The sequence below is a fragment of the Chelonia mydas genome, chromosome 28, assembly GCF_015237465.2.
Source record: "Chelonia mydas isolate rCheMyd1 chromosome 28, rCheMyd1.pri.v2, whole genome shotgun sequence".
NCBI lineage: Eukaryota > Metazoa > Chordata > Testudines > Cheloniidae > Chelonia > Chelonia mydas.
In genome coordinates, this window is record NC_051268.2 from 7335122 (window position 1) to 7360702 (window position 25581).

General features: G+C 50.2%; 2 protein-coding genes and 1 long non-coding RNA gene across 14 annotated transcripts in view; 2 read left to right on the forward strand and 1 right to left on the reverse strand.

The window, feature by feature from the left end:
• Positions 1 to 25581, reverse strand: part of LOC102934530 (zinc finger protein OZF) — a 1287564-nt gene that overhangs the window by 595391 nt on the left and 666592 nt on the right. For 3 of the 10 annotated variants that reach the window (XR_006287727.1, XR_006287728.1, XR_006287729.1), the window contains 2 exons: positions 20729 to 25527; positions 18092 to 20037 (listed from right to left, as the gene is read on the reverse strand). Coding sequence is in view for 5 of the 10 variants with exons in the window: in XM_043537256.1 (XP_043393191.1) it covers positions 1665 to 1781; positions 5736 to 5862; positions 12381 to 12512 (376 nt within the window). In the remaining 5 variants the exon portion in view is untranslated. Of the gene's footprint in view, positions 1 to 1257; positions 1297 to 1664; positions 1782 to 2722; positions 2761 to 5735; positions 5863 to 12380; positions 12562 to 18091; positions 20038 to 20728; positions 25528 to 25581 lie in introns of those variants that run through there. The other 7 variants (XM_043537268.1, XM_043537285.1, XM_043537256.1 and 4 more) reach the window with 6 other exon arrangements.
• LOC102930400 (zinc finger protein 501) overlaps positions 1 to 25581 on the forward strand; it is a 1110025-nt gene that overhangs the window by 445735 nt on the left and 638709 nt on the right. The gene's annotated exons all lie outside the window — the stretch shown is intronic.
• LOC122463963 lies at positions 13200 to 23223 on the forward strand. Its single transcript, XR_006287764.1, has 2 exons — positions 13200 to 13414; positions 20309 to 23223. It is a non-coding gene; the product is annotated as an uncharacterized LOC122463963 (long non-coding RNA).

Here is a 25581-nt window from a genome sequence, read left to right on the forward strand (position 1 = left end):
GGAGCTGAGAGACCACGGTGAAGATGGTGCACAGATCACTGTGTGAGAATTAGCAAATGTGATTTAAAAAAAAAATCTTTGCCCAGCCCTAATCAAGGCATTTGTTGCAGTTCTCTCTCATGTGGATTTTCTGATGTCTAATAAGGTATGAGCTGTTTTTGAAGCTTTTCCCACACTCAGAGCATATGTAGGGCCTCTCTCCTGTGTGGGTTCGCGGATGTGTGATGAGGGTTGAGCTCTGAATGAAGGATTTCCCACGTTCAGAGCATCCATAAGGTTTCTCACGCATGTGGATTCTCCGATGTGTAATCAGGTCAGAGCTCCGATTGAAGCTTTTCCCACACTCAGAGCATATGTACGGCCTCTCTCTTGTGTGGATTCGCTGATGTATGATGAGGGTTGAGCTCTGAATGAAGCGTTTCCCACACTCAGAGCATCCATAAGGTTTCTCACCTGTGTGAATTCTCCGATGTATAATCAGCTTAGAGCTCCGACTGAAGGTTTTCCCACACTCAGAGCACGTGTAGGGCGTCTCTCCTGTTTGGATTCTACGATGTCTGCTAAGCTGTGGTTGCTGACTAAAGCTTTTCCCACACTCAGAGTATGTGAAGGGTGTCTCTCCTGTGTGCTTTTTAAAATGTAAGATAAGGTGTGAGTGCTGACTAAAGCTTTTCCCACACTCAGAGCATGTGTAGGGCTTCTCTCCTGTGTGGATTCTACGATGTCTGATAAGGTTTGAGCTCTGATTGAAGCTTTTCCCGCAGTCAGAGCACGTGTAGGGCGTCTCTCCTGTGTGGATTCTCTCATGTGTGATAAGGTTTGAGCTCCGATTGAAGCTTTTCCCACACTCAGAGCATGTGTAGGGTCTCTCTCCAGTGTGGGTTCTCCAATGTGTGATAAGGGTTGAGCGCTGACTAAAGCTTTTTCCACATTCAGAGCATGTGTAGGGTTTTTCTCCAGAGTGGGTTCTCCAATGTGTGAGAAGGTCTGAGCTCCGGTTTAAGCTTTTCCCACACTCATGGCATGTGTAGCGTGTCTCTTCCAAGTTGATTCTCTCACATGTAATAAGGTCTGAGTGGCTACTCAAGTTTTCCTCTGGCCTCTGCCGAGCCTCACAGGCTTTTGCTTTTTCTGGGAGTGCACAACTCCTGTAAACATTCCCTTTGGATCCTCCTGATAACGTTCCATGTGGTTCTACTTGCTCAGCATCTTCCTGCTGGGGTGTCTCCTCCTCATTCTCACTCACCATCCCATCACTTGATAGGAGACAGAGAGAATCCAGACATAGGTCACTCCCTGCACCGGAAAGAAAGGAAATCTCAGACAGAGGAACGGAAAAAGGGATGAACAAACCAAAATATGTGTGGGAGAGATCAAACCTATCAGGAGCTGATTTTCCCCAAACCCTTTCCTAGAGGAGAGAAGAAGGGATCAGTTTTGGTCTGCATCTCACCAGAACACTCAGGGGAAAGCGAGATCGGGGAGGGACCTGCTGCCAGTCGGCAGTCAGAATAGGTGGGAAGCCATGAGTGACATCTGCCGTAATGATTCCATTCTGCAGGGAACTATCCTGAAGTTGGAGAGCTCACAAGGTCTTTGTAGGGCATCCCATATGTTTCCTGCATTCCCAAACAGTTTTTGAGTTGGTTTAACGAATTCCTCACCTGTGCAGGCAGCTCTCAGGAGCACTTCTTTCTCAGAGCCCTGGAGGTCTGGGACCCACGGCTCTTCCCCTTGTTCCAGCTGCGAGATCACATCAGGTTTGGGAACTGGAAACCCTACTCCAGGGAAAGAAAACAAGGGAGGTCAGTGGAATTTGTGGGATACCTGTCACAAAGAATATTCCGTGGTTTTAATCCCAACTTATTTTGAATCAGTAACATTCCAAGGCCATCTTCTTTGGCTCAAATTGGCAGGATAGTTATTATTATTCTAAATCCTTAGTGCCTAAGGAGCGACTAACAGTGGGTCCCCATTGTTCTAGGCAAAGTACAAATAGAGAATAGTAGATGGCCCATGGCCTGAAGAATTTACCATCTAAATAGACAAGACAGACACAGAAGGGGGAAGGGGCAGAACCTACTGTTAGAATATAGGTATTCAGGACTGCCTCTAAAGCTTATACTTTAAGGACTTAGATGTATTTTTATCACTTAGCTACTGAAAAGGGGTATAAAAACAAAGAATCAAAATCACAGTCCAGCTGTGTGTGGGCATTCTCTCACTAGGATAGTCTGAGGCCTTATTATTAGGCTAAGGCCTTTGGCTAAGCAGCAGGGGCAGCCATAAGCTGGGAAGCATAGGGTCACATCCTCACATCCCAAACCAGTCACACTGACATAAGGTGGTATTGGGCTGTTAGGAAGATGATCCTGTCCGGATAGTGCCCATCACCACCAGATAAAGAAATGGATCTTAAGATGGTTAAAGAAAACTTAGTTTGATCGCATCCTGTCTGGCAAGAAATCACTTCATTATCAATGGCTGTGAAACCCTCATTTCTGTATTGTTTTATCTTTATGGCCACCACTTTTACCTTGTTAATCAGTCTGGTTCTCAACTTGTTTCTGTCTCCTATATAATTAATTTTGCCAGGTGTACGTTAATTAGGGTAATGGGATATAATTGGTTAGAGATTTGTGTTACAACATGTTCAGATTGGTTAGTTAAATTTCAGTACAATGCTTGGTTAAGGTATAGCTGAGAATATTACTGTATAAACCTGTGAGCTCTGCCAGCAGGTCCAGCTGAAGTACACTCCTCTTCAGAGACTGTTCCTCATTAATGCTTCAATGCACCTCATAAGGCACACTGTCGTGGATCTGTGCAATGCCTGGGCTTTTAAACAGCCCTTGGGAAGCCTCTGGCTTCAACACTCCTATTTCAACCTGTGAGCTCTCCCAGCAGGTCCAGCTGAATGACACTCCTCTTCAGAGACTGTTCCTTAGTCAATGCACAGAGCAAGTTTTTGCTGTGACACTGGACAGACTTTTAAAACACAGCAGGGTTTATTAGTCAACTGAAACACAGCATTGGAAAGCCCTTAGATTAGGACAGGGAAGCGAAGAAGACAATACAGTCCATGCTGGCCAATGCCCCTGAGCCATCCTGCTGTAGAAAACAGTTTGGTTTCTTTTCACTGTGCCTGTCCATTAGTCTTCGCTCCAGCAGAGCTCCCTGCGTCTGTGAGTCCAGTTCCTCCTGCTCCCAAAAACATAACGAGTCCATGTATGCTTCACTCAGCCAAGCACAGATTCCCCTATGGCCAGTGACAATTATTCCCTTGTCTCTGTCGGGTATTCCATTGATGTAGGTTGGTCCCAGCCAGTCCTTAATGACCCATTCATATCACCCCATGACAGCTACGTGACAAAACACCTCATGTCTCCTGCTCTTTATAATCATAGCAATACCAATCACAGAGGGAAACTGAGGTGTGTATCGGCATCATACAAGTATCACCAAAATTCCTACCTCTATCACACACACACACTGTTCAGAGCCCTTGGAGAGAAAGCAAAGCACAGGAGCTGGAGCTTAGTCCAGTGAACACCGTGGAAGACAAGCTGCAATCCCCAAACCCTGGTCAAAAAGGAGAGGCATGTGGGTCCCGACCCATAGAGACGGGCTGGCTAGAGGCCTGATACCTGAGAGGGCATTCCTTGAGCCGACCATGGAGGCAGGTCAAAGGCTTAGCTACCCCAGAACTGCGACATCACAAAAGCACATTCTGGGGAATGAGGAAATCTAGTGACTCAGGTGTAATGGGAGGGAGAATGAAACTCCCCCAGTGTGTGGAGAAGGCTGGGGAATTAAACACAAAATTTTGGGAGCAACAGCCTCTAATTCTTCCAGAGAAGGAGAATGTAAGAAACAAGAACTGGGCTGTGCAACCTCAGGAGGGCCAGGCTCAAAGATCCAAGGAGCCTGGAGGGAAGATCGCTTGTGGCTGCTGCAGATGGGGAGAGGGGGGAAAAGACTCTCTCCAGACTCTCACTCCTGCTGACCCCGACCTGATTTTATGATCTATGACGTAGTCTCTCGTCTTGTGGGCAATTTTATACTCGCTAGAGGTAAAATGTCATGATCAGAGTATTGCTTATTAGCTTGGAACATGGGTGGAGGGGCAAGGAGGTGAACAGAAATAAATGGGTTATTAAGGGCAGGGACTACACTGCAGCCGGGATCAAAGCTCTGAGATCGATCCACGGGTGGTCGATGTAGAGGGTCTAGTAAAGACCCTCCAAAACATCTACAGAACGCTCTCCAGTTGACCCCTGTACTCTACCCCTGACGAGAAGAGTAAGGTAAGCAGACCCTGCGGCAACTCGACCTAAGGTTCATCGACTCCAGCTACATTATTCACGTAGCTGGAGTTGCACCGTGTAGGTCGACTTACCGTGGACGTGTAGACATAGCCTAAGCCTGCTACAGTTAAGGGCCTTATATTAGGTTGAGGCTTTGTGGGGGTAGTTATGCTGAAGTCTGGGATTTACCTGAACAGGCCTAAGGAGAGAATCCTAGGTCAGATATTTTGTACCCTCGTTTTGAGAGACTAACAAGTAACCACAAACAGGTGCAATACGCCACAGGATTCTGAAAGAAGGAAGTTTGGGGCGGGCTTTCACAATTAGGTTGCTATGCAGTGTCTCAGCAGTTGGACCGCATTCATATAAATAACTGTGAGTAGCCATGGACAAGGGCAAGTTGTACCCCCATACGTAATCTTATGGGTGTAAAAATGGTACAGGCTACACTACCACCCTGTGACATCATCAACAAAGTGCCCATTTGTGCCTGGGTAGGGGCCCTGCTATGGGAGGGAGGAATGCAGCAAGGACTGAGGATAGGTGACCAGGGTCTCTGTGCATAGACATGGGGAGGGGGGTAATGAGTGGGAGAGGGAGGTCAAGAGTTAAAATAATAGTATTTGGGGGGGGGAAAATGTATAATGAAGTGAAACTGAACAGAAATAAAACTGGAGTGTAGGCTCTAAAGCAACAAGGCTTGGGTAGGGATTCGGGGTTAAAGGTCTGGGATCCCCCACAGCTCTAGATCCCGAAACCTTTCGTCCCTCCCACTGACCCACCCGGCCCACTTCCTGGGTGCCCTTCCTCCACCCTCCCCTACCCTTCTTCCCATTACTCTCAACCGGCACCACCTCCAGGCACCGTGGGAACTTCTTGTGATCCCTCCTTATCTCTCACTACCTCATCCCTCCCTGCTGCTTCTGAACTCTAACCCTGCACACACCCTCCCCATGTCCTGGCACCCCAGGATTATCTACTCCCCTGCTTCTCCTCCCCTCCCACAGCTCTGTTCTCCCTTCACCCGTGGGGTCCTGAATGGCAACATTATTCACTCTCCTATCAAAAGAGGAGCTCATCTGACAGTCACACAAGCCATGCATGAGTCATACACCTATTTACTCAATTTAGAATTCTACAGGCGACATATTTTCCTCTTAAAATGAGGAAAAGGCATGAAAGCTACAGTTATTAATGTAGTTATTAATGTATCCAATAAGGATACATTAAATGCAATTTTAAAATGATTGACAGCACCAAAAAGCACATGTCCAAAAATTATACTAGTGGGTGGGAAATAAGGCAAAAAAAAAGGGGGCAAGGAAACTTGTCAAAATATCTACGATGAATAAACATATAAAGTTATCATGACTCAGGTTCTTTAGAGACCCCACAGCTTCTAATAACCGAAGGCACAGGACTCCTTACCCAGCAAGACCACCATCTCATAGTTGTCCTGCATGACATCCCTGTAGAAGGCTCTCTGAGTGGGGTCCAGCAGAGCCCATTCCCCCTTGGAGAAATACACAGCTACCTCCTCGAAACTCACTGGCCCCTGAAAGAGAAAGAGTCCACCACTCAGTACCTGCTGCCCCAGTCACAACCCCACTAGTCGCAGAACAGCACCACCAGGTAAATGGAAGCTACGGGAGGCACATGTTAACAGAGTCCCAGCCCACCTTGCTTAGAGCAGCCAGGAGGCATCAGAGGGTAGAAAGAAAGACATTTCTGTTTCCCAGCTGGCAGACAGAGGCAGGGTCTTCACATTTATCACATAGCTACTAGCCAGAGCTTGATAGAGGAGATGGGGCTGTCTCTGGACCCTGCTGGTGACTCCCTGGTAGGAATCCCAACACTCTCCAAATAAAATATATGGAAGAAAGGGGAAGTCAAGTGTAAAGAATAAAAGTTAGAAGGTCAGAATTGTAGAAATTGATAAGTGAAATCAATGATCAATCAATGAAAATAAGAAGGAAGTTTTTAAAAGTATATTAACTACAAAATTAATCCTAACAATAGTAGTGGTAAATGACTAGACAGAAATGGCAGAATTATCAAAAATAATGCAGAAGAGGTAAAAGCGTTCAGTAAATATTTCTGTCCTGGATTTGGAGAAAAACAGATGATCTACTAATATCATAAAATGTTGATACAAACATGACACATGCACACAAATAGGAAAATCATATTCAGCAAATCATAACAATTTCCCCATAGGATTTTTCCCTGCTAATGGACATTTTAGGTTGTCCCACACTGTGAAGCACAGAGTGACCTTATTCCACTATAGGCCTAGCCCCCCCCCCACCAGGGTGTAACCCTCTGAGACAGGGTGAAACCCTCCCAGTAACAGAATCTTTCGATTCTACTTATAAAATTTGCGGCTGATACCAAGCTGGGAGAGGTTACAAGTGCTTTGGAGGATAGAATTAAAATTCAAATTGATCTGGACAAACTGGAGAAATCGTCTGAAGTATATAGGATGAAATTCAATAAGGAAAAATCCAAAGTACTTCACTTAGGAAGGAACCATCAGTTGCACACATACAAAACAGGAGATGATTGCCTAGGAAGGAGTACTGTGGAAAGAGATCTGGGGGTCATAGTGGATCACAAGCTAAATTGTTCTTCTTAACCTCTGAGGATAGGACAAGAAGCAATGGGCTTAAGTTGCAGAAAGGAAGGTTTTGGCTGGACATTAGGAAAAACTTCCTAACTGTCAGAGTGGTTAAGCACTGGAATAAATTGCTTTGGGAGGTTGTGGAATCTCCATCATTGGGGATTTTTAAGAGCAGGCTGCACAAACACCTCTCAGGGACGGTGAGATAATATTTAGTCCTGCCTTGGGTGAAGGGGACTGGACCTGAGCGACCTCTGGAGATCCCTTCCAGTTTTATGATTCTGTAAACCAAAGGCCAGAGAAGAGCAGAGTCAAAGGAATCACTTTGGGGGATTCTCCCTGTCATTGTCCCCAAGGCAGCTGTCTCAGGTTTACAAAGTTGTTTGATGCTCCAGCCTTTATGCAGTCTCTCCTGGGAGTGCCCCCTTTCATGGGCTGGGCTTAGTTTTAAAGGTTTTGGAAAGCATGACCCCACGGGCTGTGAGACAGGACCTTCTTGCCTCAGCACACCTTGTTTCTTTCTGTGGTTCCCCAGTGAGTCCAAATGAGTAGAGCCTCCTGATAGAGACTGTGAACATCAGAATGGCCCACTGAGTGAGACCAATGGTCCATCTAGCTCTGTGGCCAATGCCAGGTTCATCAGAGGGAATGAACAGAACAGGGAATCATCAAGTGATCCATCCCCTGTCACCCATTCCCAGCTTCTGGCAAACAGAGGCTAGAGACACCATCCCTGCCCATCCTGCCTGTGACACTGGCAGATGAGGTGTTAGCTTTTGGAAAAGCTCCCAAGTCTTAACTGAACATGGACAAAAGCAGAGCTGGAATCAGTCTGGTTCACCTGTGTTACTATTGTTAAAACAGGGATGAGAATTATAAGAATGTGTTTAGTGTTTAGACTTTATTGAAGGCTTGTGAGTTGCTGCCTGGGTTAATATCTGACTCGCTGCATTGTGAGCCTCTGTGGCTCTGTAAATCACCAGACAGGAGAGAGACTTTACCTCGGTGAAGGGCTGATTGGCAACAGAATGCATTACACCCCGCCTGGTAGGAAAGGTCCATCAACACCAGACTATTATGGGATATTAAAGACGACAAAAGACTGTTGTGCTCTTGACTTACCATTAGCCGAGTTCCCAGAAGCAAACCGCACATAGCAGGAAGGGGATAAAAAACCCCTACAGAAGGAACTGATGATCTGTATGCTGCTTGGACTCTGAGGGGCAAAGTTTCTAGGCCTAAGCAAGAGATCCCCTGCTCCTTAGCCTGGGTTAGTCCTAAAGAATATGTAGAGCTTGCTTATTAGAAAAGCTTCTATTACCTTTTGAAATTTAAAACTAACTCATCTGCTTTAACCTGCTTTAACTCTGTAAACAACTCTCGTTTTCTTTTAAATAAATCTAAATACAGGTTATTACAGGACTGGCTACAAATGTTGTCTTTGTTGTGAGTTCGAAGATTCTGTTCACCAAGGGAAGTGACTGATCCTTTGGGACTGGCAGTAACATGAACATTGCTGTGATTTGTGGCGTAAGGCAATGGTTCTCAACCAGGGGTCGGGGGCCCACTGGGGGGCCACTAGCAGGTTTCAGGGGGCCGTCAAGCAAGGCCTGTATTAGACTCGCCGATGCCCAGGGCAGAAAGCTGAACTCCCAGTGCATGGGGCTGAAGTCCAGGGCCCTGAGCCCCACCACCAGGGGCTGAAGCAAAAGCCTAAGAAATGTAGCTTTGTGGGGGACCCTGTGGCATGGGGCCCCAGGCAGTTGCCCTGCTTGCTACCCCATAATGCCAGCCCTGGCTTTTCTATGCAGAAAACCAGTTATTGTGGCCCACATGGGCAGTGGAGTTTTTATAGCATGTTGGGGGGGCCTCAGAAAGAAAAAGGTCGAGAACCCCTGGTGTAAGGGACCATCCGTCACAAAGGTGAGTTCACCTACGTGGTGAGATCTACGGGATGACCCAAGGGGACTGTCTGTGATTCCATGTTAATGCTGTTACAGTGCCTAAAGCCTTTACACTGGATACTTGGTTGGTGAAATCTACATATCGACCTCACAACCAATTTGGGGTTTGTTCCCTGCTTCTTACCAGTCTGCCTGAGGCTGGCGCTCATGCTCTCGAGTCACTGAAGACAGCGTTACAGGGACTTATGGGCACAACGCCATGAAGGGCAAGTTGCAGCCATGCAGAGCAGGCTTTACAGTGATAGAGTGTGGGCCAAATGGTCCATGGACTCAGTCAAGCCCCAGTTCTCCTCCAGTGCACATCAGCATCCCGGCAACCTTCAAGGAGGGTCAAGGCTGCCACTCGTTCAGTGATGATGGATCTCCAGCAGAGCATCACCCGCGCCCCATGACCCGCCTTGCCTCCTGAGACAGAGGTGAGTGAGGGAGGGTGCACAACGGATCCTTGGGGGGCGGGGGTAGGGAAAGGGATAACAAAACACACCTTCCGGGGGTCACCCCTCAGGCCTTCAGGAAGTGAAGGTGAGAGGCATTGTGGTGGCTGTAAAGGGGGAGGGGAGGGAGTGGGAGCAGGAGGGAGCAGCACCCTCCAAGGCAATGTTGCCAGTGGGTCGCCCCACCACATCAGGCATGGGGCTGATAGGGAGTCTTTCCCTCGGCCTGGGTGCCTGTGAAGGGCTATATAAACCCCACACTGTCACAGAAGGGGTTAAACTGCAGGTGTGGAGGATATGGCCAGTCCAGATTACGGCAGCAAACCATGCCAGGACTGGAGCAGGAGTTAACAGGAGAGACCTTCTGTACTCAGAGGGGGACAACCCTGGGAAGGGAACAGTCTGTAGAGGATCTCCAGCCCCAAAGAGAGGGCTGGCAGCATTCAGGGCTCTGGCCTTCACTGAGGGAGGCCCAGCAGTTTGGCACTAGTTTGATGGGCTGGACAGTCTCTCACTGGGGGCTGCCAGCAGCCTGGCACATGGAGTAGATACGGGGTGGCCTGGGGAGCAGGAAGGGGGGCAGCATCCCAGACAGCACACCGAGAAGGGAAATGTAGAGGGGACGAGGGGCACTGCAGTGAACTCAGCACCCGTCCTGAAAGCCATTGGCAGAAAGTTGTCCTCTCCCTGGCCTATGCGGGTTAGCAGTGACACAGAGATCCCTTGGCAAAGGGTCACTTGGTCTTTGCCAGCAGTTCTCACCTGAGACCTGACAAACCCATCACACCAAACACATCTCTCTGAGGATGGTCATGTGAGGTGTCTCCAGAAAGCTCACAACAGCTCAAGACTCATAACGACTGAGAGATCAATGTATGGTCCAAGTAGACAATGGGTAGGAGGAAAACAGAGAGGGGCTGGGACTTCCCCAAGGTCACCAAGCAGGTCAGTGACAGAGCCAGGAACAGACCCTGCAAACTCCAGAGCCCCAACACTCTCAGCTTGGAAAGGTCCCCAGACCCCACTGTATTAGGCTGCGGGAAGAGGTGGTTTGTCCATGGATGCACAAGCTGTCCTGGCAGGGCAGCTCAGCTGCAGTCCCTGCACACAGCTGCGGGGGTGTCCCCTGGGTCAGGAGAAGTCAGTGTCCAGTCCTGTGGGGCTGTGCTCCTGGCTCGTACCTCCAGCACTCACTGCTGCCCCTCCGTTACCAGCTGCACTGTTCAGCCAGCCCCAGGCCTCAGTGAGGTCACTTTCCCCCCCGCATCCCAAACCGTCCAACTGGGACATGGTGCACCCGTGCCAATCAGACTGCACTAGTGTAAACTGTGTCTGTACTAAGGGTTTGCACCAGGGCCTAAAGCACCAGCATGGCAGGGACCTTCAGTACCCAAAACAGCGCTAGAACTGGGATCTCTTTCTAGCTCTGTCACGGACAGCCTGGGTGACCTTGGACACGTCAGTGTTTCTCCTCCCAACTTTCGTCTATTTACCCAGCTGCCCACTCACTGGGGTCTCCTCTCTCTCGCCAGAGCTGCTCACCCCTAAAATCCGTGTGGGTGTCCCCTGGGCCAAGGTAGCTCAGCTCTGGAAGAGTCTTACAAGGGCGGCTGTGGAGTCTCTTTCCTGGAAGTTTTTAAGAAGAGGTAGGACAAAACTCTGCAACAGATAATCTACATATACTTGGTCCTGCCTCGGCAGAGACAGCTGGACTTGATGACATCTTGAGGTCCTCTCCAGCCCTACATTTCTATGATGCTATGCAATATATATGTATAAAAACAGAACATAGAGAATAAAACCCACCACAACATAATGTCAGGTTATTCAGATGGAAAAGAAATAAACAAAAAAACACTACCCTTCACAGCATGAAATGACAATACAAAGGAAAAGAAAGCAACACAGTGCAAACTAACACACCCTAGGACAAAAGTACACAATGGAAAAGAGCTGAATTCAAACCAACACAACACAGGCACCACAAGCTGAAGCAAAACAATGCACCATAAAACTCTGCAACACAACATGGGGCATCACAGGTCCGAATGGCACCGTGCAGGACAGCCCAGCGTGGAACAGGACACAGGACATGAGAGAATTATTACAATGTAGGCCTGGAAGGGATCTCGAGGGGTCGCCTACTCAAGCCTCCTGTGCTGAGGCAGGACCAAATATCCCTAGACATTCCCAGACTGGTCTACCTCTAGCCTGGTCTTCAAAACCTCCCATGAAGGAAATGTCACAGCCTCCCTTGGAAGCCAATGCGATGCAAACACTCAGACCACAACAAGGCTGTGCACACAGACGCTGGGCTTGGGGTTAAGGGGAGAGGCAAGAATTCAAACAATCTGGGTTCAGATCCCAGTTTCGCCCCAAATTCTCCATGCAAACTTGAGCAAATTACTTCAGCTCTCTGAGCATCAGTTTCCCCATCTGTAAAACGGAGAGTAGCCGCCCACCATTTCCCGATGTAGCCTTTGGGGTTTTGTGGCAAGGCCCCTCGGTCGCTGCGGGCACGTCTACGCGGCAGGTGGGCCGACATTTTTCCCTCCGCCCCTTTCCCCCGGTCTCCCCCCCCTTTTCCTGCCCCCCCGGCCTCCCCCCCTTTTCCTGCCCCCCCGGTCTCCCCCCCTTCCTGCCCCCTTTTCCTGCCCCCCCGGTTTCCCCCCCTTTTCCTGCCCCCCCCGGGTCTCCCCCCCCTTCCTGCCCCCTTTTCCTGGCCCCCCGGTCTCCCCCCCCTTCCTGCCCCCCCGGTCTCCCCCCTTTTCCTGGCCCCCCGGTCTCCCCCCCCTTCCTGCCCCCCCGGTCTCCCCCCCTTCCTGCCCCCTTTTCCTGCCCCCCCGGTTTCCCCCCCCTTTTCCTGCCCCCCCCGGGTCTCCCCCCCTTCCTGCCCCCTTTTCCTGCCCCCCCGGTCTCCCCCCTTTTCCTGGCCCCCCGGTCTCCCCCCGCCCGGCCCCCCCGGGGGCAGATCCCGGCGCTGCGAGAGGCCGGGTCCCCCCCGGACACGGGGCAGAGTCACCGCCCGGCCCCGCCCCCGGGGTCGCTCCGGTACCTGGAGGCTGCAGCGCCGCAGCGGGGCGGGCGGAGCCCGGGGCGGCCCCAGGGCGGCTCCGGCGGGAGCGGGGCCCAGGCCGGGCACGGGGGGGTTAACGAAGGGCTCGCGCCCACCCCGCGATCTGCGCATGCCCAGAGCTCCAACGGCCCCAACCGCTCCCCGGCCCCGCGCGAGCCCAGCCCGGCTCCGCCTCCCCCGTCCGACGTCACTTCCGCTCCCGGGGGAGTCAGGCACTACATCTCCCAGCCTGCCCCGGGGCCGCTTCCGCCTCAGTCCCCAGTTTCAATGCCCGTCTCCTCCCAGAGTCTCTGTTACCGCCCCCCCACCCCTGATTTTGGGGTCTTTCTCTTAGATAGGGTCCTAAACCCCCCACCCCCACCCCTGATTTTGGGGTCTTTCTCTTAGATAGGGTCCTATTACCCCCCCACCCCTGATTTTGGGGTCTTTCTCTTCTACAGGGTCCTATTACCCCCCCACCCCCAGTCCCGATTTTGGGGTCTTTCTCTTCTACAGGGTCCTATTACCCCCCCACCCCCAGTCCCGATTTTGGGGTCTTTCTCTTCTATAGGGTCCTATTACCCCCCAACCCCCACCCCTGATTTTGGGGTCTTTCTCTTCTATAGGGTCCTATTACCCCCCAACCCCCACCCCTGATTTTGGGGTCTTTCTCTTAGATAGGATCCTATTACCCCCCCACCCCCGTCCCGATTTTTCACAGTTTGATACCTGGTCACCCTGCCCTGCCCCCTCTCTCTGCGGGGATAGAGGGGGTGGGACTGGTCACCCTGCCCTGCCCCCTCTCTCTGCGGGGATGGGGGGGGTGGGACTGTGCCGACCACCTGCCTCCCCCGTGACCGGCCCCCCTCCCCTGGGAGCGACGGGGCTGTCCGCAGGCCGTTGCTCTTCCAGGGGCTGGTGACCGTCGAGGCGGCGGCTGTGAAGGTCGCTGCGTCGGGGGGGCCGAGCTGGAGCCCGCGCGGCCCTCCGCAGCGACGTCCTGCAGGAGAGCTACGAGACCGTGACCTCGCTGGGTACGGGCTTCCCGGCCCCTCCGTTCTTATCGGGGGACATGCAGCGTCAAGGGTCACCTCGCCCCCACAATGCAGCCTTAACTCTGCCCTGTTTCAGCATCACCCCGACATGCCAACGACCAACATTACCCTGCCCGCCACAGAACACTTTGTGCTACTCCACACTTGTGCTCGCTTCCCACCGTCTAACACCTTCTCTTTGCTAAGGCAAATCTTGGGGTTCGGTCCAGTGCCGTGCTAAAGGGGGAGAGGACTGAAAGGCAAAGGAGGCGTGTGTTTGTGTGGTAAGACGAGACCCTTGGGCTTTCTGTCTCCCTAGGTTCGGCCTCCCTGTCCAGTGTCTGTCATCAAGTAGGATCCCTTCTCCTGCAAAGAGGACCCCTCCTACCCTAAGTAATCAGGAATCAATCAGTAAAGGTAAAATCAAATCAAGTTTATTTACAGTTTATAACAAAGAGTCCCTAGATGTTCCTTCGGGACCATGGGAAGCAGAACAGAGGGTATGCTCAGGAGACCAGCAACGGATGGTGACAAAGGTAAGGGTTGTTTCTTCTCCTTGTCTCTTCTCTTTACAGGTGAGGAAGCTGTTGGAAGAAAATCCCTTGCCCTTCTATCATTAGGATGCATAGATATCTGCAAGTAAGACCCGTGACCGTCCCTGGCTGCCACTCAGATGGACAGCCCTGAGGCCACGTTCAGGGCAGCTTTTTATACACTTCCTCACCAAACCCCTTAGAAAACGCGGGAAGCCCCTTCTGGGTTCTGACTGGAAGTTGTTTACAACTCCAGGAGAAATAAAAGAGCAGGAAAATGGACCTACATTTCACGTGGGCATAAAATTCCGTTTTGAAACCAATATGGATTCCTGTAGTCACAAAACATATAGGAAAATGAACCCAACCTAACAAGGGGGAACAGAAGTTACCTATCCCTGGCCTGCACTCAAACACTGAGCCCACTGCTCACAATCTAGCTCAGACTTTTACGATGGTACCACCCATGAGCCTTGCACTGAGGATTCCTTCTGCGTCGTTGCCTTCACTTACCCTCACTGAGTCCTGGAGACCACTAGCATGCATGGCACCAGCCTGCTGACAGTTCTCGTGGCAAGAACGCACCCGTGTGCGGCTTTATTGACACAACCTACAACACTCGGCACGGCACTGAGGAATCCCTGTTCCTTCAAGTTGGACGCGCACCTCCCTTTGTGTCACAGTCCCAGCTCTGCCCAACTGCTCCAACAATTCCCCGCACCGTCCGTGAAAGCTACAGCTGACACGGTGCCCGTAGCGGGAGGGTGTGCAGGTAAATGGTGGTATTCAAATCTGTACAACACAAACAATGGCATGTTCTTTTCCTCATTCCTCCTGTTGATTATTCCCCAATACATTTTGAGGACAAGAGATACTATCAGGTCATCTAGTCTGATCTCTTCTATGATACGGGTCATACAGTTTCATCTAGTTACCATTCTAGTGAGCTGAATACTTCCTGTTTTGATGAAAACATCTTCCAGAAAGGCATCCAGTCCTGCTTTGAAGACTTGAGGAGATGGAAGATTTGCTAATTCCCTGGGTAGATGCCCCAAGAAACGCAGTGTCCGCCGTTTCTAAAGAAGTGCTTGGAGAGGGTTTTCTCATGTGACTGAGTGGCCTACCGGATAAGGCACCTGACTTCGGATCAGGTGATTGAGGGTTCGAGTCCCTTCGAGGTTCTGCTTGTGCAGTTCTCCCTTTGGGCTGGAAGTGCTGCTCTCTTCAGGGCCGGAACCTCTTCTTGGCCACTCAGGCCAATGCTCTGGTTCCGCTAGAGCCCCGGGAAGGAGTTGTGGGTAGGTCTTCCAGTCTAGCCCTTTGCTATTCCTGACTTGCCAAAGACAATGGGTGGATGCCCAGGCTAGCGTGTAGAGCAGTTTCCCTCTTCCCAGTGTGCGCCCGTCCCTGTGCTTGAGGGGGCTAAATAGCACTCTTTGGAGCTTCAGTGTTTCTCTGCTTCTCGCCAGCTGGGGAAAAGCCTCTTGGGGAAAAATCTCCTGCCCCACCGCAAGAGTGAGCACCTGGAGTGGGAACAGTCAGAGGCCCCACCAGGGAGGTGGCCCTGCTTTCCTACTGTCTTCTGATGTTGGCCACAGAGCACCAGCAGCCACCCCACATGCTGGTCTGCGAGTGGTCTTCGGGTGGGTGTTTGGCATTGCCAAGGAGCAGGCTGGCTGGGTGTCTTTGTGGCTCTCAGCTAGCCATGCATAGGCATGGTTCTCCTTGCCCTTGGTCACTCTGTAGCTTTTAAGCCTTCCCTTAGAGCTGTCAGCACCAGCCACCTGTGCTCTAGGTGCCCAGAGGAGGAGAGGTGCGCTGGGCTCCAGCCTGGGACTCTTCCTCCCTCCTGCCTGGCCCTGACTAGGAAGCCTGGCTCTGGCACTCCTTTCTTTAAGCACCATGTGGGCAAGAGGAAAAGTGTGGCAGCAAGCAAAAGGGCCAAACTTGTGGGCATCAGGTGAAGCAGCGAGAATCCCAACCATCAGGTCAAACCGCAGGATTGCAGGCATCGGTAGCCAGGGTGGCAAGTTCTAGAGGCCCAACCCACTGCGACCATCCCGTCACGCCATCCCGACCGAAGACCTGGCTCTGGTGGGCGAGAGTCACCCAGCAGGAGGGAAAAGACTCACTCTTTCACAACTGGAGACAGGGAAGGGGAGCACTTCAAGTGCCAGGGCTTTGCTGCAAGCAAAGACGAGGTCCCACTGAGATTTGAATTTGGATTGCAGGATTCAGAGTCCTGACCGTTACACCATGGAACCAGCTTGTGCTGTTTTCTCTGGACATCTGTGACCCTCATGGGGCTGGCTTGTATAAGGGGATTGTTGGCCCCTTACTAAAGCTCAGTGGGGTTTTCTGATTGGCTAGTTCCTGGTACAAAAGGAAAGGAGAAGGGTCAATGGGAAATCAGGACCCTGAGACTGACAGTCCCAGGAGCAGTGGAGAGAGGCCAAAGCTCCAAGTTAGCCTGACTTTGTGTGGAGTCTCTGTCCTGCCCACTCAGCACTGGCCCTGGGGTCTCTCTGGCCCCTGGTGCCTGCAGCTCCTGGCCAGGAACTGGGTCCAGCTGGAGAAAGTCCCCACTTTGGATAGGCACAGAGAGTGCTTCTGTGAAAGTCTGTCCCTGGACCAGACCAGAAATAGTTTTCTCCTTAGATTTCACTATTCTGTAGCTAATACTTCAACTCGCCCTCTCGCCCCAAAACACATACAGACCTTAGAGAGACATTAGTAAAAGAAGTTCAAACAGCTCTCGCTGAAAAATACATATCTGACAACTCAATTCCTTGCAATGCTTCCACAGGTGAGGAGCACGCATTCAGTCATTTCATCGCGCAGAGTTTGAAGCCTGTTAAGATTTGGGGAACTACTCTTCCTAGCATCTTTTCTTTGTAGATTTCAGAGGTGTTCACACACTCACACTCTGTTACACCCCAATCTAATAGAAGGGCTGGGAGGTCTCCACGTTCATAAAAAGAAACAGACACAAAATAGAAAAAGAAACAAAACGTTACTAAGATTATAAGGGGTTGGATCTCTGCACCTCTCGGTCTTTGGATTCACCTGGAGCAGGAACCGTAGCTGCAGTTTAGGAACCAGGTAATGGCACAGATGGTCCAGCACGTTGGGCTATCAGGCTTTTCAGGTATAGGGAGACTTGTGAAAGTTGCATAGCCTGTCGACGTTGTGATTCATTCCCCAGAGGGGATCAGTGCTGGGATCCTGGCAGTGGAGTTATTCCTTAAACTACAAAGGTAGAGAAGTTAGACATTGATATCGCCATCCGTAGTAGCTACGATACGAGATTCCTTGGGGCATTCACGGAGGTGCTGACCACAGTGGAACGCCGCTTTTGGGCTCGGGAAACAAGCACTGAGCGGTGGGATCACATCGTGATGCACGTCTGGGATGATGAGCAGTGGCTGCAGAGCTTTCGGATGAGGAAAGCCACATTCACGGGACTGTGTGATGAGCCTGCCCCAGCCCTTCAGCGCAAGGACACGAGAACGAGAGCTGCCCTGTCATTGGAGAAGCGCGTGGCAATTGCATCGTGGAAGCTGGCTACTCCAGACTCCCACCAATTGGTTGCTGTCAGGGTTCCTTCCCCACTCTGAACTCTAGGGTACAGATGTGGGGACCCGCATGAAAGACCCCCTAAGCTTATTCTTACCAGCTTAGGTTAAAAACTTCCCCAAGGTACAAACTTTGCCTTGTCCTTGAACAGTATGCCACCACCACCAAGCGTTTTAAACAAAGAACAGGGAAAGAGACCACTGGGAGACGTCTTCCCCCAAAATATCCCCACAGGCCCTACACACTCCCTTTCCTGGGGAGGCTTGAGAATAATATCCTAACCAATTGGTTACAAAATCATCAAAGACCCAAACCCCTGGATCTTGGAACAATGGAAAAATCAGTCAGGTTCTTAAAAGAAGGATTTTATTTAAAAATAAAATAGGTAAAAATCATCTCTGTAAAATCAGGATGTAAAATACTTTTACAGGGTATTCAGATTCAAAACACAGAGGATCCCCCTCTGGGCAAAACCTGAAAGTTACAGAAAACAGGAATAAACCTCCCTCTTAACACAGGGAAAATTCACATAAAGCAAAAGATAAACTAATCGCTTTGCCTGGCTTACCTATACTGGTTGCAATATTGGAGACTTGGATTAGAATGGGTTGGAGAAGATGGATTTCTGTCTGGCCCCTCTCAGTCCCAAGAGAGAACAACCATGTAAAGAAAGAGCACAAACAAAAGCCTTCCCGCTCCCAAAATCTGAAAGTGTCTTCTCCCCTCACTGAGACTATGGGCAACGTGCATGACATCGTGGATGGCTTTGCACCAATGGGCTTCCCTAACTGCGGAGGTGGATAGATGGCACGCATATTCCAATTCTGGCACCTGACTACCTAGCCACTGAGTACATTAATCACAAGGGATATTTTTCTGTAGTTCTCCAGGCACTTGTGGATGACCGTGGGCGTTTCACGGACATTAACGCAGACTGATCTGGAAAGGGGCAAGACACACCTATCTTTCAGGACACTGGCCTATTCAGGAAGCTGAAAGCAGGGACTTTCTTCCCGGACCAGAAGATCACTGTAGGGGAAGTCGAAATACCCATTGTGATCCTGGGAGACCCTGCTTATCCCTTAATGCTGTGGCTTATGAAGCCATATATGGGGAATCTTGACAGCAGCAAGGAGCGGTTCAAACCAAAACTATTCTTTTATTAAAAATCAACCACCGGAGGAGAGAGGAAAAAAACAACACCACATCTGCTCTGCGGGGGATGGGGGAAGGGAAAGTCCCATGAGGAGGTGGGGTCCCAGGACCGTTAAAGATTTGTGTATGTCTGCAGAAAAGGACCTAGGGGTGACAGTGGACGAGAAGCTGGATATGAGTCAGCAGTGTGCCCTTGTTGCCAAGAAGGCCAATGGCATTTTGGGATGTATAAGTAGGGGCATTGCCAGCAGATGGAGGGACGTGATCGTTTTCCTCTATTCGACACTGGTGAGGCCTCATCTGGAGTACTGTGTCCAGTTTTGGGCCCCACACTACAAGAAGGATGTGGAAAAATTGGAAAGAGTCCAGCGGAGGGCAACAAAAATGATTAGGGGACTGGAACACATGATTTATGAGGAGAGGCTGAGGGAACTGGGGATGTTTAGTCTACGGAAGAGAAGAATGAGAGGGGATTTGATAGGTGCTTTCAACTACCTGAAAGGGGGTTCCAAAGAGGATGGATCTAGACTGTTCTCAGTGGTAGCAGATGACAGAACAAGGAGTAATGGTCTCAAGTTGCAGTGGGGGAGGTTTAGATTGGATATTAGGAAAAACTTTTTTCACTAGGAGGGTGGTGAAACACTGGAATGCGTTACCTAGGGAGGTGGTGGAATCTCCTTCCTTAGAAGTTTTTAAGGTCAGGCTCGACAAAGCCCTGGTTGGGATGATTTAATTGGGGATCAGTCCTGCTTTGAGCAGGGGGTTGGACTAGATGACCTCCTGAGGTCCCTTCCAACCCTGATATTCAATGATATTCTATGTCCAGGTATCATATGCAACCTTCTTCTTTGGAGTACAGTGCAGCGGGTACGGTACTTCAGCAGGGCTAAACTGCAGAGGGACAGGTGTTGAGTGCAGTGGGTACTGGGCATCCGCAGAGCTGGACTGTGATGGGGCAGGAGTGGAATGCAGCGGGTACAGACTGGAGCCAGGAGGTTGCTAAGAGTGTGTTGGCGGTGTCAGGGGGGGTGCATGGGAAAGAGTTTTCCGACAGAGGCTGCAGGAGTGGGCGGGCGCAGAGCTGCTCGCTTTGCAGTGCTAGTAGCACCAGGAGCGAGTCTGCTTGGCGCTCCATAACGTTTAAAAGCCGCTCCATGGCTTCGTTCTGGTGCACCCCGTTCTCCTTTCTGTCCCTCTTCTCGCTGTCCGGCCACTCCTTTAATTCTTGTTTTTCGGCCGCAGAGTGCATCATGACCTCATGCAGAAAGTTCTCTTTAGTTCTTGATGGCCACTTTCTAATTCTGCGTAGCCATTTGGCCGGCGATAAGAAAGAGGGAGGCTGGGCTCCCAAGGGCATATCTGTGAAGCCAAAATGCAGCATTTTACAGAAGCAGTATTGTTTGCAACACAGAGACCACTGATGCAGTGATTTGAAACACAGCCACGATTCACATACCTGTCCCTGACCGGCTAACCCAGGCAAGCACACATGAGCCACAAGACCCCCCAAATGGTGACAGGGGAAATCACTGTCCCAGGACAATACTGTACACTGGGCATGTTGCTCTTGGGGAGAGACAGCACTGTAGAAAGGGCCTTATAATCATTCCTGTGCCCACCTTTTCCACAGGCTGTGTTCATTATGGAAGATATCTCGCTGCTGAGGGTGAGCAGGGAATCTAGGGAGGGTCTTCTCCAAGACTGCGGCATCCACCCTGGCCCTTAAGTGGCTTGCCTGTGTGAAGCAATTGTCTCCCCCACTCCTCCCCAGTGAAGGCAGAGTGGCACGGGAAAGTTACCCTGAATGGGGGAAGAGACAAAGCAGTTCTGCCAAAAAAGCTGTGGGAATGGGTTGCCCAGTATCTTCAGGAGAGATTCATGGAGATCTCAGGTAGATTCCAGTGAAGCGAGGGAGTCAATCATCACCCTGTTCCGCCACTCAGACTGGGCATGTGGTGGTACACACATCATACAGACACAAGCCTGCTTTCTGCAACCCTCCTGCCCCCAAGAACTCACTTCAGCGATTCCCAAAATCAAACCCACTTACCAGGCGCCTCCTCTTCTGTTTGCGCTTCACCAAGCTCCGACAGCTGTGACTGGCTAGCTTCCTCCGGCGTAGAGAAGAACTCCTTTCTGCATGCATCTCTGACCTCTGACTCATCATCTGCCTCTGGGTCTCCCTCCCTCCAGTCACACAAATGAGGGTCATTCTTGTCAGTTGCCAGCCTCATCCAAGATTTCCTCCTCCTGGCTCGGTCCACTCTCGACTGGCAAGTGAGCCACCAAAGTATCCACACTGGACTTCACAGTGGAGGTGGGGTCACCACCGAGTATCACATCCAGCTCTTTGAAGAACCGGGAGCTCATGGGTGCAGCACCGGAGCGGCAGTTTGCCTCCCGCGCCATGGAGTAGGCGTTCCACAGCTCCTTCACTTTCACCCTGGATTGCAGTGTGTCCCAGTGATGGCCCCTTTCTCTCATGCATCGTGAAATCTGTCCATACATATCCTATGGCTGGAGAACAGCTGGGACTGGACAGCCTCCTCTCCCAAAATGCTGATGAGGTCCAGCAGCTCAGCATTGCTCCAAGCGGGGGATCGCCAGATGCGTGGAGCAGGTGGGTCACCTGGAAAGATGTGCTGAGACCACTGCATGTGTCACCGAGCACACAGGAAGGGGACTTTCAAAATTCCCAAGGAATTTAAGGGGTGGGCTTCACAGTAGGTCACCTGCGGGCGGTGCAGTACACCTCAGGAGTTACACTGCAGAAAGCTGCTTTACTGAGCAGAAACTTGCCAGTGTAGACCAGGTGTAGATGGCTTACATAAGAACGCAAGGCTGGCCATACGGGGTCAGACCAATGGTCCTTCTAGCCCAGTGTGCTGCCTGAGAGGGACCAGTGCCAGATGCGTCGGAGGGAACGAACAGAACAGGCTTGTTGACCTGCAAGGTGAAGGTCTGTCACCCTTACCTTTAACATTATTGTTGTTGATTCCTACTTATCCTATCTTACCACACCTCCCCTGGGGTCTCTGGGCAAATCAGGCGTGCACCGCTCCTTTGATACAGACGTGTCCCAATCCAGCTGAACTGAGGCAGACTTTCGGCCAATGTCAGTTTGTAAAAGGCCTGCTTCACCCAGCAGGTTTCTCAAAGTATCCGTTGCTGTGAACCGCACTTAGTGTGGATGTGTGAACCCCAAAGATATCAAACATAAAAGAAACACAAGGCCAGCTTTGGGGAGGTTTCCAGAGCCAGGCCTCAGGGTTTAACAGCTGTACTCAAAAGGCAAAAGGTCCTCAGCACCTATAAAAATAACTGGTTGAAAAATTTAAATGAAATAAAAAAAACAAACAAACAAAAAAACCAACCCAGAAAAGCTCACATCACACGTCCATCACCATTGTAGATTTTGACATCTCCTGCCTAATGTGACATCTTTGCTTTGCGGACAAGAGACCTGGGGAACTTCTCTGGAGTAGAATTCTTCACCAACCACACAACATATCAGTAGTGATAGTGAGGTATAACTCCCCGAAATATGCCTTTTATTTCTTTAATCTGGTGGCACAGACTTAAATTAGGGACTAAATTCAGATGCTGCTTAGAATCCCTGTAAGACACCAAATGTCAGGTATCTATTAAAAATAGGTGTCTTTCTGCAGGTATATCCCATTCCACGTGGATTTCATTTTCTACATGTTTGCAGCATCTCCCAGAGGTGAGCTGAACAGAAACGTCACTTCCATTTTTCCCACCTCTACCTAGATAGGGATTGCATTTCCCAAATAATAGGCAACATGCATCTGATTAGAAAGGAGATATCTTCAGGAGCAACCTCCTGCGGGCCTGGAACACAACTGCTTTAGGAGCCAAGTGCATGGGTATTTTGCTTAGTTACAAGTCATTTTACTAGGGAATCCTCTTCCCAGCCCTTCAGAAAAAATATTAACTTAACCAATTGAACAACAGGGGATTGGGATGGTGATGGGGAATAAGGGAAGCCCTCGGACTGACCCTATCTTCTTCTGTTGTTACAGAGGGCAAATGAGATTTTCCCCTATCCCTGCCCTGTTCCTGCTCTTTATTATATTTCAATATATTTTAAGTAAGGAAAACGGTAGTAAAAATATCTGCTCTCCAACACAACCTGAAGCAACATCAGAGCAACTGGGAATGAAACCATTTGTTCCCGAAGGGGGAACCTGATGACTAACAATTGCTTTGAAATGGGGGAACAGTATAACCGTGATGCTCAGGGTTTGTTTAGACTAGGAAAACTGATGGAGTTTAGGTCAGGTCAAGGGGAAAGCCAATGACAACCACGGCACCTGAGCTGCATCTGCACTACATCTAAAATTGCCTTTTCACACCAAAATCACTCACTTGAGCAGCCAACGCCACGTACAGTCCTAGTGGATGTAAAGCACGGGTAGTTTTTGACTCAGTGAAGCTTGCTGCGACCAAACCTCTCTCCCTATCAGGGAGCTGTTGAACATTCCTGGCTTGCGGGACACACATTCGTACGACTCAAAAGGAAAGCAGCTGATAGAAAAGATCACAGGACTGACCCCAAAAAAGGGTGAGCTGCAAAAGGCAGATGCAGGCAACTGATCTGGGGGAGCTGAGAGACCACGGTGAAGATGGTGCACAGATCACTGTGTGAGAATTAGCAAATGTGATTTAAAAAAAAAATAAAAATCTTTGCCCAGCACTAATCAAGGCATTTGTTGCAGTTCTCTCTCATGTGGATTTTCTGATGCCTAATAAGGTGTGAGCTGCTTTTGAAGCTTTTCCCACACTCAGAGCATGTGTAGGGCCTCTCTCCTGTGTGGGTTCGCTGATGTGTGATGAGGGTTGAGCTCTGAATGAAGCGTTTCCCACACTCAGAGCATCCATAAGGTTTCTCACCCGTGTGGATTCTCCGATGTATAATCAGGTCAGAGCTCCGATTGAAGCTTTTCCCACACTCAGAGCATGTGTAGGGCCTCTCTCCTGTGTGGATTCGCTGATGTGTGATGAGGGTAGAGCTCTGAATGAAGCGTTTCCCACACTCAGAGCATCCATAAGGTTTCTCACCCGTGTGGATTCTCCGATGTATAATCAGGTCAGAGCTTCGACTGAAGGTTTTCCTGCACTCAGAACACGTGTAGGGCGTCTCTCCAGTTTGGATTCTACGATGTCTGATAAGGTGGGATTGCTGACTAAAGCTTTTCCCACACTCAGAGCATGTAAAGGGCATCTCTCCTGTGTGGTTTCTACAATGTGAGATAAGTTCTGAGTGCCAACTAAAGCTTTTCCCACAATCAGAGCATATGTAGGGCTTCTCTCCTGTGTGGATTTTAAAATGTATGATAAGGTGTGAGTGCTGACTAAAGCTTTTCCCGCACTCAGAGCAGGTGTAGGGCTTCTCTCCTGTATGGATTCTCTGATGCCTGATAAGGTTTGAGCTCTGATTGAAGCTTTTCCCACACTCAGAGCATGTGTAGGGCCTCTCTCCTGTGTGGACTCTTTCATGTGTGATAAGGTTTGAGCGATCATTGAAGCTTTTCCCACACTCAGAGCATGTGTAGGGCTTCTCTCCTGTGTGGATTCTACCGTGTGTGATAAGGGTTGAGTGCTGACTAAAGCTTTTCCCACACTCAGAGCATATGTAGGGCTTCTCTCCCGTGTGGATTCTCTGATGTGTGACAAGGTTTGAACTCTCATTGAAGCTTTTCCCACATTCCGAGCACGTGTAGGGCGTCTCTCCTGTGTGGATTCTACAATGTGAGATAAGTTGTGAGTGCTGACTAAAGCTTTTCCCACAATCCAAGCATGTGTAGGGCTTCTCTCCTGTGTGGATTTTAGAATGTATGATAAGGGTTGAGTGCCGACTAAAGCTTTTCCCACACTCAGAGCATATGTAGGGCTTCTCTCCTGTGTGGATTCTCTTATGTGTGATAAGGGTTGAGTGCTGACTAAAGCTTTTCCCACATTCGGAGCAGGTGTAGGGCTTCTCTCCTGTGTGGATTCTACGATGTGCGATAAGGTTTGAGCTCTCCTTGAAGCTTTTCCCGCACTCCGAGCACGTGTAGGGCGTCTCCCCTGTGTGGATTCTCTGATGTGTGATGAGGTTTGAGTTCTCGTTGAAGCGTTTCCCGCAGTCAGCGCACGTGTAGGGTTTCTCTCCTGTGTGGATTCTACCATGTGTGATAAGGTGTGACTGCTGACTAAAGCTTTTCCCACACTCGGAGCATGTGTAGGGCTTCTCTCCTGTGTGGATTCTCTGATGTGAGATGAGAGCTGAACTACGAATGAAGTGTGTCCCACACTCAGAGCATCCAAAAGGTTTCTCACCCGTGTGGATTCTCCTGTGTGCGCTCAGGGTAGAGCTGTGATTAAAGCTTTTCCCACACTCAAAGCATGTGTACGGTCTCTCTCCTGTGTGGATTCGCTGATGTGAGATGAGGGTTGAATGATCAATGAAGCTTTTCCCACACTCAGAGCATGTGTAGGGTTTCTCTCCAGTGTGGGTTCTCCAATGTGTGAGAAGGTCTGAGCTCCGATTGAAGCTTTTCCCACACTCATGGCATGTGTAGCGTGTCTCTTCCCCGTTGATTCTCTCACGTGTAATAAGGTCTGAGTGGCTACTCAAGTTTTCCTCTGGCCTCTGCCGAGCCTCACAGGCTTTTGCTTTTTCTGAGAGTGCACAACTCCTGTAAACATTCCCTTTGGATCTTCCTGATAACGTTCCATGTGGTTCTCCTTGCTCAGCATCTTCCTGCTGGGGTTTCTCCTCCTCATTCTCACTCACCATCCCATCACTTGATAGGAGACAGAGAGAATCCAGACATAGGTCACTCCCTGCACCGGAAAGAAAGGAAATCTCAGACAGAGGAACGGAAAAAGGGATGAACA